Source organism: Protobothrops mucrosquamatus, unplaced genomic scaffold (genome assembly GCF_001527695.2).
Source record: "Protobothrops mucrosquamatus isolate PMUCROS unplaced genomic scaffold, P.Mucros_1.0 scaffold_177, whole genome shotgun sequence".
NCBI classification, from domain to species: Eukaryota; Metazoa; Chordata; class Lepidosauria; order Squamata; family Viperidae; genus Protobothrops; species Protobothrops mucrosquamatus.
In genome coordinates, this window is record NW_015386253.1 from 1,897,384 (window position 1) to 1,912,288 (window position 14,905).

The 14,905-nt window shown below is 34.3% G+C and overlaps 1 protein-coding gene across 1 annotated transcript in view; it reads left to right on the forward strand.

The window, feature by feature from the left end:
• ULK4 (unc-51 like kinase 4) overlaps positions 1-14,905 on the forward strand; it is a 173,271-nt gene that overhangs the window by 24,041 nt on the left and 134,325 nt on the right. Inside the window, exons 14-17 of the mRNA XM_015822838.1 lie at positions 967-1,148; positions 2,887-2,933; positions 4,432-4,510; positions 11,036-11,143. Of these exons, the coding sequence (XP_015678324.1) occupies positions 967-1,148; positions 2,887-2,933; positions 4,432-4,510; positions 11,036-11,143 (416 nt within the window). The remainder of the gene's footprint in view (positions 1-966; positions 1,149-2,886; positions 2,934-4,431; positions 4,511-11,035; positions 11,144-14,905) is intronic.

Here is a 14,905-nt window from a genome sequence, read left to right on the forward strand (position 1 = left end):
ATAAGTAAGGGATGGTGTTAAACTATCTTGCTGAAATGGTAAAGATTTTGGATATTTGAAGAACTAATTAAATGAATAATTTTTATTAATACGGAGGAGATGGATTGTTTAAGTTTAGACTTTGGAGTTAGAGATATTAATATTTGTTTACTTGTATTTGAATATTAGCCTAGGTTGGTTTGGGAAGTCCGGGGGGTGGAGGGATGGGATTTAACATTGTGTAATATCTGTGATGTATTTCTTTTTTTTTATGATAAAAACAATAAAATTTTATATTGGGAAAAAAAAAAAAAAGAAATAGTAAGAACTTTCCAGAATTTCATTCCCACAAGAATAATGGGCCCCTAAGTTACCCCGTTTGAGTATCTTGGTTGAAAACATTTTGCTCTGATGCATAATTTTGATCAGTATAAGGTTGCAAATAGGAGAATTCTAGTAGTATATAGATTTAATTTGATTTGAATATATCAAAATGGCTCTGAAAAAAAAAGATTGTCTAAAAGATCAAACAGAATATAAGGAATTAGCAAGAGATGTCGGAGCCTTAATTACAAATTCAGGGGATCATAGAGCTATATTTAAAAACAAGAGAAAAATGTCTTTTTTGTAAGTTCAACAGGAGCACCTGATAGACAGGGCTTTCAAACGTCTTTTTAAAATAATATTTTATTGGTTTTCTAATTTTACAGTTAAGTATTTGAAAAGCAACATATAGACTGGGTTAATCAATAATTCAATAACATACATAAATCTTTAGTACAAATCTCAAGTTACAACATCAGATATTTCCTCTAGTACTGTTAGGTTTATTTGTCAGTAAACTCACTTTGTGACAGAAACATGGTTAACATTAAATATTAATGTTGAATTAAAATTAATATAAAAATAAAAAATATACTATTGCAATTTACAAAATGTAATTGAATATGTGCTCTTAAACTGTTCTTGATTTATTTTTCTGTTCAGCTGAGAAACTGATAATTCTGGAACAAACAGAATGGAATGACTTTATGCAACAAGTGCTTCATTTGATCAGTTCCCCAGAGAAAACTACAGGAACCACCAGAATTAAACTGAATTTATTGTGCTATCTCTGCAGTGTTCTTAGCTATAATGGAGTAGCAACAAGATTAATTGATACCCAGCTGGTAAGCTTTAGGATCAATAGCCAATAAGTTGGTATAAAATGTAGTACAGCTATAGCTATTACAATAATGCTTTTTTCTTGCATTGTAAGAAAATATTTAATTACATAATTATATACTACTACTACTACTACTAATGCTACTACTACTAATGTAATAACAACAACAACAACAACAACAACAACAATAATAATAATAGAATTGGAAGGTCTTCTAATCCAACCCCTTGCTTAGGCAGGAAACCCTATACCATTTCAGGCAAATACCAATCTATCTGATGGCGATCCTGTCTAACCCATATTTTTCTATCTTATCAAATAGTAGGTTGTGGTCTACTTTTAAAAATAAATTATAAATAATTAAACATTATAGTTTATATCACATTCTTCTCAACAGAGGACACTCAGATTCATATTTTCCTGAAAAAAATTCTAGTTAATATAGTAGCACTTATCTCTAAGTAAATATTTGTAAGCATGAAACTAATATTTAGAAAAGATAAAGCAAAGAAATAATTTGAATATGTTTCTAAATATTTTAAAATGTTGCATATACTATCTCTGAATGAGGTGTATATTATGAAATAATATGTTATGGAAGAATCAGAAATGCTAAAATAGGTTAGTGCTATTCTGAATGGCTTGTGCTTAAACTGCTTTGTCAAATAAAAAGGATTGTATTTAAAATTCTTGAAAAAAAATTCATCTGGAACAATTATAAACCTACTACAGGTATATTTGTGAAGAAAACAATTAAGTTTATGGATAAAAATTACAGGCAATCCTTGTTTAGCAACTGCCTTGGATAATAATCATTCTCAATTACGACAGTGATTAACTTTGTGACCAATGCCCATATTTATAACCTTCTGTCTTTCTCTTTCTTTCAGTCCCATGTTCATCCTTATAGCTACTGGTCCTGTGTGGTCCTGTGTCTGTCATGGTTTTTTTTCCTTCTTCCACCCATCTCAAAGAATGGAAAGATGGTCTAAACAAGCTATCATTCCTGAGCTGCTTTTCTCCGCCCATTGTGCAGCATTTCCCTAAAAAGTACTAACTGCAAGTCAGCTATGTGGACTTCATTAATTCATTAGAACCCTCCTCATATCTGAAAACAGAAAAGAGCCTAATCAGTTTCACACTAAGGGCTATTTTTTGCTTCCTAAGTGGCTGGTGGCTTGCCACTGCAAATGCACTATGCAAACAGCCAGTAGTAGAATATTCCTTTGATATGTATTTCGCATTGCATGCCTGTTTACTTTCTTATTATTCCTTCCTCTCCAATGAATGTAAATATAAACATCAATTATTTTCTTCTTAATATCCCTGAATCGGAGTGGTCATTCCAAAGGGTCTTCCATGTGAATAAATTCCTAGAAATCTTCCCAGCAGTTTGGGCTCACCAGCTGTTTGGAGTCATATCCTTCTGATACTGTAAAGCAAAGAAAAGCTGAAGTGAAATTGTAAGCATAGTGGCAATTTTGCATTGTTTTTCACTTATCAGCAACTTTGTTTGATGACTGAATTGTCAGTTCAATTGTGGTTGCTAAAGGAGAAATGCCGGTCCATTAATACACACCTCCATCCCTCTTCTACCCAACAGCTGCTGAGAATTAATATTTAAAATTGTAAACATAAATGGGCACCTGTCATTTTTGCAGTGTTTCAGCAAGTAAAAACTTTAGAGCTATTACATTTGTTGTAATTTATTTTTCATGACAAAAATGATATTTATTTTTTAGTTCCCTGTACTGATTCAACAATTGCGGATAGCTCCAAATTGGGATGTGTAAGTAAATAAAGTTTCTATAAACAAACTATAAACTAGAGCCAGTGTTATTATTTATTAAAAGAATGAACTATAAAATCTCTGGAGACATGATATGAAAAATCATGTATATGTATTCCTTTCTGTCAGTCCCTGAATTCAAACAAGTTGGTAACTAAGATCAAAATGGCATATATCAGTTTAAGGTTTTTGCATGTGTCTTATTCTTCTTTAGAGCAGTAGGATCTTCTGGGATCAGGTTACTGAATGATGATATTTATAGTTGGAAAGGCTACTGTTTTCAATATTTTCTAATTTCTGTGGTTTGGTTGATAACCGTATCAACTTACAACTGTAATGGAGACTTCTCTTTATGGTCATAAGTTATGACAGTCATAAAGCAGGTCACAAATGTGACCAACCTAAGTTTATGACTCTTTTCAGTAGTTGTTAAGCAAACCCATTGTTTGCTATGGCACAGTTTTGCTCAAAATCAGAAGTAAATGCTGGTTTTCAGCAAAATGTTCTAAAATGCAATCACATGATCATGGGATGCTGCAGATGATTGTAATTGTGGGCTGGTGGTTGAGTGCCCGAATTGTGGTCATATGACAACCCATCAGTCTCTGGCCATTGAAATTTCAGAACCAGGTGGCAAGTATCCCCGGGGAGGGCCACTGTAACTTTGATTGGTCTCTATGTGACTACTCACAAGTTGAGGATTACCTATACAGTCTTCCAGCTTGCTGTTTTGGAAAAGGATATTTCTTACAGCAGATATTTGGATCAGATAATTTGAGCATCCATTTCCTTTTGTCATTGGCTGGCGAGCTTGCTACAAAGAATAGATTTGCTCTTGATCTTATTCAGAAGATGTTTATATTCTTAATGGATAGTAAACAAGGAGAACAGCATCTGGGAATTGTATGAGCTATAATCTTCTAGAAAAAATGTAAGGTCTGTAAAAATATCATTGATTATTAAAAATAGTCAAATAAAGCAATATAGCTGAAAGAAAAATAAGACTATATTAATACCTTATGCTAATATGACATTGTATTTTTTCATGATCACCGTAGGTGAGAAATGTGTTAATATCTGGAATGGGAACAAAAGAAAGGAAAAAATGAAAAAACAGTATCACTCTTTTTCTCTGAGAAATTATCAATGGGGTGCTAGAAATATATCTTTTGTATTTTAAAGTAGAGGCAGTAGTGAAACATTTGTAAGAAATACAATTTTTATCTGATATTAGATTAAAAAACAAATATTCAGGAAATGTTAACTTTCAAGGATCTGAAAGAAATATTTAATCTTGGGTTTAATAATAATACATTTTAAAAGATAATTTGGATGAGATATCCAGTGAAAATATGAACACACAATTAAGTTCAATTTACAATTTAGTAATTTTTAATAATGAACTTTTAAATACTCTTGTATGTAGCTTTGAGTAGATTTTAAATATTGCATTAAATGAGTTTGTGGGTTTCATAAAGTTTATCTCTTTTGATTACAGACGTGCTAGATCAGCTCGAGCAATTGGCTTACTGGCATTGCATACATCTGAACTTAAAGAAAATGTTCCAATCCTTGAGGTATGTTACAGAATTTGCTGTTTATTTTAAATCTGGTAATTTGTTATTACATTTGTATCTCTTTTCTGTAAGGAGCCCATTGGCACATAGAGCCAGCTTGGTGTAGTGATTAAGGTCCTGGTCTAGGAGATTGTGAGTTACAGTCTTGTTTTAAGTATAAAAGCTGGCTAGGTGACATTGGTCCAGTCATTCTCTCTCAGCCACTCATAGGGTTGTTGTGGGGAAAGTAGGAGGACTATTACAGGTAATCCTCGACGTATGACCACAATTGGGACCAGATAATCCATTGTTAATCAAGGAGATTATTAAATGAGTTATGCCCAGTTTTCCTATTTTTGCCATGGTTGTTAGGTGAATCACTGCAGTTGTTAAGTGAATAATACGATTTTTAAACAAATCCAGTTTCCCACATTGACCGTTTCAGATTTGTGCACTTCGGTAGAAGTTTCACTACATTTTAAAGCATGCTATTACTGGTAGAAAAGTAGATTTGACCTGATGGATGAATGTTGCTCAGAGAAGTAAAAATGGCAGTGTCTAAAGTGTGCTTTTACTTACTTCTTTATATTTAAGGAGGTTTATGTCAGAAGAAATATAAAATTATATTGAATAAGTAGATTTGAGGTCTTTAACTGTATGGTTATACAAGAAGAATTAGAGTAAAAAGCAGGAAGGTGCTGAATAAAAATAGTCTGAATCCAGAAGTAACCTGTATGAAATAAATATATTGAGACATTCTGGTCATATAGAGGGGGAATGAATGAAGATTGAATTGCAAAAAAATATGAAAAACATCAATGTTATTCATTATATCCCTCTATATCTTTCTGCTTCTATACTCCCCCCATCTCATCCGTTTAATTTCTTAATTTGTTATTTGTTACTCCTTTTCTTTGATCCATATAATGTTGCTTGATATGAAAGAGTATATTGAATATATATGTGTCAATTTGTTGCAATTTTATATTTACACTTTGCAAATTTCCTAAATTTTCTAAAAGTTCATTTATCATATAAGTATTAGCAGAATGACCACACTTTTTGCTGATTTGTAGTTTATCAATTGGGATTACTGTATCAGCAGTCTTGGGCAACCAAACTTTGGTGACAAATAAGTAAAAAAAAAAAGCATTATCGGTGAAAATAAATGTTTCTCTTTTATTACTTTTTTATTTAATTATTTAGTTTGATTTGATTAATCAGATATTGACAAATTATCCTTAGGAATGTTAATATTATAAAAGGTAACTTAACAGCATGAGATATGATCACATAATCAAATCAAATCGAAATGTGTATTACTATGGCCACAGTCTAGAAGTCAAATATAACAGGTATAAAGATAGAAATAAAAATGTATTATAAAATGAAAAGTAAAAGGCAGAAATTAATGCAATTTTTAGTTACAACAAAAGATGGATATTACATACAGAAAGAACAAACTTGAGCAACCCTGGAAGATGCAGCTGAATCCTGGTTGGGCAGAAGACATGTCAGCTAAAAATCATGCTCTCTACTTGAGAATGTCATTGGGATGGGGTGGATGAAAATAATCCAAGATTTCCTTTAAAGTTAGCAGAAAAAGAGCATATGGCTCCAACAAGCTACTGAGGCATCTCCACAAGAGTGAATGCATTAATATTAGGGGATATATTTGTAGCATCCCAGCAAAACAGCAGAGGATAATCATCTACCCTGGCAAGAGTAAAGCCTTGTCAAAGTTTCACAATAGTGGAAGAATGATGGGAAGCTGGGACATACATATTTGGAAAAAAAAATCAGACAAGCTGGAAGTTAGGAAACGAGGCTGGAATTGATGTGCAAGTCATTATCCCAGATATATTGCAGGTTGCACTAAACCTCTATTATTAAAAAAGCTGGTGACTAATTACCAGAACCAAGAAGGAATCTTAGAAGATGCAGCTGAGCTCCCCCATTCCTGTGTCACAACTTGCCTTTTGTTTAATTTTAAATTGGGCTTTATAGATAGTCTTTTGATCTATATAATTGAAATGCATCGAAAGATTTGTTAAATTGGAAAGCATTTAGCACAAGAAGGGGGGCCCTTTGATATAGTCTATATAAATATCATATAGAGGAAGTTGGAAAAATCTGATGACATCTTAACAGGGGAGCCTGAATGGAAAGATAATACATTGATATTGTATTATTACCTCCTCAGGAAAATCTGAGCTGATTTACTAATGAAACTGAAGGAGGAGTTTGGAAGACCAGCCAGATCTTTTGCTAATCTGACAGATCATTTATTCCAAACACCCCAGTTCATTATGACAACAGGAAATTATTGTGCCTAGGGTTGTTCCTAGGAACATAATATTTGTATTGTATTGTGCCTAGCGTTGTGCCTAAAAACTTAATATTTTCTTTAAGATCCAGCAGACAAATTAGGAAAGATCAAATTAGGAAAGATATTTTTTTTGAAGTTTTGTAGATCTAATTCTTCTCTGCTCCTCCTCCTCTGAATATCACAAATTCAAAGACAAAAACACTTTCCTTTAAGGTTCCAGTCACCATCATTTCTTCAACCAGTTCCTTCCTGTTGGTGATCATTAGATCCAGCATAGCAGATTCCCTTCTTTCTTTTACCTTCCTGACAAATTAAGCCATCAACAAGAAAAGAGAAGTATTTGTTTGACCTCTGATTCTTAGCAGAATTAAATTCTTAGAAAATACCAGGATAATTGAAGTTATAATTATTATTGCATGCCTCTTTGAAGGAGTGGTTATTTGATGCAGAGAGGTCTTATCCGTAGCTTTTCTCTGTCATATTATTCTTTATAGTAAAATCCCACAATAGTCGCATATGTGTCAATAGGTTTCAATAGAGTCTTGGTAACCTCTTTGTCATATCCTGTATTTCACCAACCAGAAGAGAACTAGATTTTCCCACTAGGTTATTTTGAATCTACACAGTTTCCTCAGTTGTACCATGATATCTACTTTTTTGTCAAACTAGTTCTTTCTTTAATCCACTGTCTTCTACAGTGTTCATAGAACATAGAATCATATGGTTGGAAGGGACCTTGAAGGAGACCTGGGGTGTCAAACTGCTGGCCCACGGACCAGTTGCATCATACAGAGGCCATGCCCACCCCAGCTCCAGCAATGCAAAAAAAGTCACCATACGTTGTGACATGTCATGTGGCACGGCGAGTTTGACACTCGTGCCTTATATCATCCCACTCAAACTGAAGACAGGTCAGATTGAATTCAAATTTGAATTCAAGCCAAATGAAGCAATGGAAGTTAGTCTACTGCAGGAGTGGACAGACTTATATCCATCCAGGTTCAGCTAGATTGCAAAATCATCTCCTGAGATCATCGATTAAGTACATATAAATACAGAAAAGCAAAAATGGAGCAAGAGAAAGGAAGGGAGGAGGACAAAATTTTTATGTGATATGGTTTGTTGAAATTACTGTTAATTGTCTTCAAGAAAATCTGGTACCAGTTCCACAAGGACCAAATGCCTCTGAATCTTCCTTTTTTGGTTCACATTTTCCACTATTAGAAGAATATTTTCCTGTTCTTTGGTGCTGCCCTTAGTTCTCTGCCCTGACCAGGAATCTCTAATTTTCTCTGACACTTTTCATATAGTAGCTCTGTCCTCAAGTTGCTTCATTTTCTTCCTGCAGCATGTGTACTTTGGATTTTCTCCAGGAAGGAAGACAATAATTGCATAATTATGCTTCCCTTATTGTCCATGTTGTTTGAAACCTCCTCTGGCAACCTTCCTAGCTACGTTTTCAAACAGGTCTTTAATCTTTGCTCACTCTAATTTCAAGCTACCGAAAGCTGCCTTTCTGCGTGGAGCAAGCCAGGATTGAAAGAAAGTGAAAACAAAAGAGAAGAGACAAAAAAGTGTCTCTCTTGAAATCCTCCACCAAATTACCTTGCCAAACTCTTATTTGCTCTGTTTGCTCACTCACATAATAATCTATTATTAGGTACAGTACTCTAACATGCTTAATGATGTGTTATAGTATGAAACGTTTTCTAAATTGTTTGCTACATGGATATATATATATGAATTAGTTATTAGAACATGTAGTAATTGTGTGTGTATATATATGTGTGTGTGTGTGTAAAATATCCAATAGAATTGATATGTTACATATTTGTCCAATATCTGAGATCTTTTATTCAAACTTTCCCTGCCATCTTTTGTTATGGAATGGTTATTCTTAAACATATTGTGGAACAATCTGCATTGTGGCCATTCTCAGGGGAGTACATACTTTCCAGATTTTATTAATTTAGGAAGCGCCTCTCACTGGGTTATTACTAATGGCCACCATAAAACATGGAGAAATTGTAGAGAATGGCTTTGAAACATTTTCTCTACACCAGCCTAAATTTTATTTCCTAAGTCCATTTTTAAAAGAAAATAAGAAAAAAAAGAAAACCTGAACAAGGTAAGAATCACATAGCTTACTTTAAAAAAAAGAGAAACAACATAGGATAACAGAAAAGCAAATTGATACATATTTTTTTTATATTTATTTATCTTGGATAGTTTTACCAAACAAGGGCAATATAAACTCAAAAATTCTCCTAATTTTCCTTATGTTTTATAAATCCCAGGTAGTGTTATGAATAAATTCTAGACTACTTGGATATTGGTAGACATTTAGCTTTCTTGATCCTGATTATTGCAAGGTTAGATGAAGATCTCCCTATTCTGTTGGTTGTATATGAGAAAACAAGAACAATAAATTATTGGTTTAAAGTTAAATCTACATGTAGTATCTTAGATTCAGTTCTGAAACAGCATATTATCCTTTTTTAATTAAATCACATTTAATTAATTAGGTCTCCCAAGAAAGCAGAACCCTTGAAACAGGCATTGTTTCAAAAGGAACTTTTATTGAGAGTAAGTGATAGCAGTAGAGCAAAGCAAGGTCTGAGGATTTCGCGTGCAAACGATTACATCAAAAGGCTCATTCAGGTCTCCACTCCCTCAGTATCCAACCATCTATTTGAAATCCAGCCAATCCACAGGTGCTAAGTTGTTTTGTGAACCTAGTGATTTAGTGCTCATCTCAAGGTCTCTCTTAGTTTCGTTTCCCAACAGTCCCAGGCTCCATTGTTTGGAAATAAGGCAGATGTTTTCAGACCACATTCCTTTCTCACGAAGGGAAGACATTTCAAAGAGCCAGGCAAATACATTCCCCAAGCAAGCAACCCCCTCCCACCAGAATGGCAGACCCCGAAAAGGAATACACAGACAAAGCAATAAAACAAAGGGAAATACAATGGAGGGGTCTGACATCAAGTGTCATATTAAACACAAGTGTAAGTTATTTTTCATAAACAGCAAAATGGTGATTAGAATGTTGATTTTGGAAAATTACAAGTGGGTTAAGGTTCAGATGAATTTGAAATAAGATTTTTGAATTAACTATGAATATTTCCTATGGGAAAATGATGTTTTGAATCCTTAATATAATGTACATATATTGTATATGACAGCACTTGGAGGTTGGACAGTAGAGGGAACTAGAAGAGACTAAAAATTTACAATTAATTTGATTTAGTAATATAGAATGGAACTTTAATGTTGGATATATTGAAGGATATTTGTAAATAATGGTTCCATAGGTTAGTTTTAAGAGTATAAATAGATACTATAGATAGTTTTTAAATGATATTATAGAAAAGAAATGAACTTTACCCAGATAAGACTAGGCTGATTTGAAAATGGATTTAAAAATGGCAGGTAACAAGAATGATATGGAAAAAGATGCTACACTGGATATACAGATGAAACTGGTTGATGTCTTAATAATTGAAAGAGATATGCAAATAAACAAGAGTGACCTGGAGATAATTTTCCTATATTGATTTAAAAAGGGATGTTAAAAGTTTGAAGAATTTTGTGACAAAAATGAAAAGAAATCAGGTCATTATTTAAAGGGATTAAAGAATAAGATTAAAAGAAGTAAAAAGAAGGAATGTAAAGTTAATTTATTTGTCAACATTGAAATGTTATCTCTGGGAACCCTTATTGTACTTTTGATGATCAAGTTTGAACCAGGAGACTTAAAGAATTTATTTTATAATTGAAAGAGGAAAAGAAGAAATGATTTATTGTAATTCAAGTAAATGTGATTAGTTATTAAAATTGCCTGTACTTTTTATTTTCTTTATATATTTTTCTTTTTTTTTTCTTTACTCTATTTTTTCATTTCTATTTTTCTTTTCTGCACTTTCTATTTTTTCTTGTTTTTTATTTTTTAATTATAGTGCTTAATAAAATTATATAAATCAATAATAATTGTGGAAATTGGTGGGCAAGATAACTAGCCTATCAAGACACATGAGTGTGAATTTCCCCCGCCTGTCATACCTTCTTTTCCAGGCAGTTCTTCACTGGCTTTTTGCTGTTTTCATTCTCAGAATCTTGCAGCATTCCGATTTAATTCTATCTTTGAGCTCCTTTTTTTTCCTTTCTCTGAAAACTAAAAGCTCTTGTTCTCATCCAAATTAATATGCTTTTTCCAGGCAGTCACTGTCTTAACAGAACTGATAAGAGAAAACTTCAGAAATGGCAAACTAAAACAGTGTCTTTTACCTACTCTTGGAGAATTGCTTTATCTTGTGGCTAAGCAGGTAAGATAAAGTTTACTAAAATCTTTTATTTATTTTAACAAAAGCTACTGCATTCATTTTAAGCATTAATCCCGGGGTTCTTAAAAGAATACATTTCAATTTCAAGTGTAGATAATTTAAAGAGAGGAAATGTAAATATTTTAAAAATTCATCAAGATTCTACAAGCGAATTTGAACTGCTACTTAACATAGGTTACTAAAGAAGAGCCTTGGATTTAACTGCCTAACCAGTTATCTTCCACGTGCATAAGTGAATTCTGTATTAATTCACAAGAGTTTTCAAAATTGTACCTTTTATTGTTGACAGAGCAGGTGTCTCAAGCAGGTCTAAGGCTAAATCTGCAGAAATTGTTTTGTCCACAAGACATTGATCAGAATTGATTAAGAAATGGACACAAGATACATAAGTCATGCCATCATGTAGGGTCTCTTTAAAAAACAGGCATAGAAAAATCTGTGGTTGGGTTAATAGATCAAGATAGTATGGTTATCTGTGAAAGTAATTTCAGACGTTTTCTGAAGAGGAACTGCGACAACCTAATTAGGAATACAGGCTTCTATTAATTCTTGTGCCAGAGATTTAGATTTCAAATTTGGATGTGCTGGGAAATTAAATGGTTTTACTGGAAATCATGGATATTTCTTAAACTGAGGATATTGTAGATCTTACTATGCTTAGGAGGATGCAGAACTAATGAAGGAGATTTAGCTGGAGTGCCAATCAGTGTTTTGACAGTAATATGTACGCAATCCAAGTTCACCATCATAAAATTGGAACTAAGGCAATTTTTGTATTGATATTAGAGATAGACACCTGCATATGCTTTTTCATCTGCAAGGTAGGTCTATCACGAATTATAATAAATTCCATCTCTTTGCTCACATTGACTACTATGGCTTAATTCAGATTTAGCCTGATGACAGTACTTTCAGATGTCATTACAGGGGCTTTAGTAATGGTAGATTGGCTAAAGGTATGGATTAACTCAGGTTTTGGGATGGCATTAATAAGTTGTATTAGAGGAATTTCCTTTCGAATTATCTGTTTTAAGACTGCTTCATTTCCCATTTTTAAAATTCTTCAAGAATCTAGTAGTTTGTCCCCTAATAAATGTCTCAGAGAGGTATCTTTAAACATACAGTGAGTATAAATGTTAGCAAGGAATTTCCCTATCCTCAGAAGCATTCTTGGCACAAATAGTTGCCTAAATGTAGCCAATAATTTCCTTTTGTGATCTGGACCATATAGTTTGATGGGTTAACTTATAAGTAACTGACCCAGTGAAATATAATCTTGTTTCTCAAGGAATGTTTCTTCATAGAGATTGTTATAAACACTTGCCTCTGTTGGTAAGAAAACCCTTATTTTATTGTGGACGACAAGTGTAAAAGCTCAGCTGTATGCACTTGGTTCTGAAGTTTATTCAGCCCATTTGTACTCAGTATGTTAAAAGTGTTAAAACAGTTTTAATAGGAGCAAGTTTGGTCATAGCAGTTCCTCTGTTTTGATAGTGTAATAGGATAGAGTATTCTAGTCTTCAGCCCTTCAAGTGTTTTTCTGCATGCTGCTAATCTTAATAAATGCCAAATATATAATCTCTGAAATCAAAGGGCATTCCTCGGCAACATTCTACTTTAGGAGATAATAGAGGAGAACAAGTGTTATTACAATTCTGTGGGTGATTAACATAAATTCCATCATTTTCCAGGGCTATTTTAGATAGAACATGCTGAATCAAATCCAACTGTTTTAATACTCCTCTTTCATTACCATTAAACACCAATTCTACAATATTCCTACTGGACATTATCTCAGTCAATGGAGCATACATATTTGAGACTACAAAGGAATCCAATGTACTTCTTTGCCTTAAAAATATTCCATTATTTAAAGGCCTTTATGTATTGCGGCTTGGAGTTCTTTGGGCACATACTAAGTTGCTTTTTCTCATTCTTCATCCTAATTAGTCAGTAATAGTAACCTTGAAAAGTTCTTAGCAAATAAAAATAGTTCAAAGGGGACAAATATAGCTAGAGTTTAGTTGGTGCAGAAGGAAAAAAGTTTCTAAATATGAGCTGTTAGTATGTTGCATCTTGGCAATTCCCCAGGAGCACTACAAAAATCGCTCCCCCTTTGCCTGGTCAAGTTCTCAGTTTCAAGTGAATATGGGAAAATAATGACTTCCAGAATACCATATAGTAGGACGTAGTCTTTGTAGTGTCTGTAAAAGTTCAGTATTATTATTTCTATCAGGACCTTGATGGGGAAATATTCCCATTCTACTCCTATGAGTTCTCTGCAACATCTGGTATCAGAAACCATGGTATTTTTAAGGACTTTCTATTGCGACTGAAAATTGGGAGCAAAATCTTGCAGAAATTCCAGTTGTATTCCAATCAGTGATAGTCAGATATGGGTGTGGAGGGGTTTCTAGCAGCTATTCAACTGAGAACCATTCTACAGAGATCAGTCCATTCTCCCCGTTGTTAATAATAATAATAGTAAAGTTGGAAGGGACCTTGGAGGTCATCTAGTCCAACCCCCTGCTCAGGCAGGAAACCCTATACCATTTCAGACAAATGGCTGTCCAGTCTCTTCTTAAAAACTTCCAGTGTTGGAACATTCACCACTTCTGGAGGCAGGTTGTTCCACTGGTTAATTGTTCTAATTGTCAGGAAGTTTCTCCTTATTTCTAGGTTGCTTCTCTCCTTGTTTAGTTTCCACCCGTTGCTTCTTGTCCGGCCTTCAGGTGCCTTGGAAAATCGCTTGACTCCCTCTTCTTTGTGGCAGCCCCTGAGATATTGGAACACTGCTATCATGTCCCCCCTCGTCCTTCTCTTCATTAAACTAGACATACCCAATTCCAGGAGCCATTCCTTATATGCTTTAGCCTCCAGTCCCCTAATCATCTTTGTTGCTCTTCTCTGTACTCTTTCTAAAGTCTCAACATCTTGTTTACATCACAGTGACCAAAACTGGATTCAGTATTCCAAGTGTGGCCTTACCAAGGCATTGTAAAGTGGTATTAATACTTCACGTGATCTTGATTCTATCCCTCTGTTAATGCAGCCTAGCACTGTGTTGGCCTTTTTGGCAGCTGCAGCACACTGCTGGCTCATATTTAGGTGACTGTCCACCAGGACTCCGAGGTCCCTCTCACAGCTACCACCACTGAGCAAGGCATCCCCTATACTATACCTGTGCATTTGGTTTTTCTTGCCTAAATGTAGAACCTTGCTTTTTTCACCATTGAATTTCATTTTGTTAAATAGTGCCCAGTGTTCAAGTCTGTCCAGATCCTTCTGTATCTTAAGTCTGTCTTCTGGAGTGTTGGCTATTCCTGCCAGCTTGGTGTCGTCTGCAAATTTGATGAGTTCCCCATCTATCCCCTCGTCCAAATCGTTGATGAAGATGTTGAAGAGCACTGGGCCCAGAACAGAGCCCTGGAGCACCCCACTACACACTTCCCTCCATGTAGATGCGGTTCCATTGAGGACCACAGGCTGAGTACGGCCGGTCAGCCAGCTACGGATCCATCTGGTGGTGATGCTGTCTACCCCACATCTTGTCAAGTAGTAGGTTGTGATCTACTTTATCAAATGCCTTACTGAAGTCCAAGTAAATTATGTCCACAGCATTCCTCTGATCCACTAATTTTGTCACTTGGTCAAAGAATGCAATAAGATTTGTCTGGCATGATCTATTTTTGACAAACCCATGTTGGCTTTTAGTAATGACTTTGTTTGCCTCTAGGTGTTCGC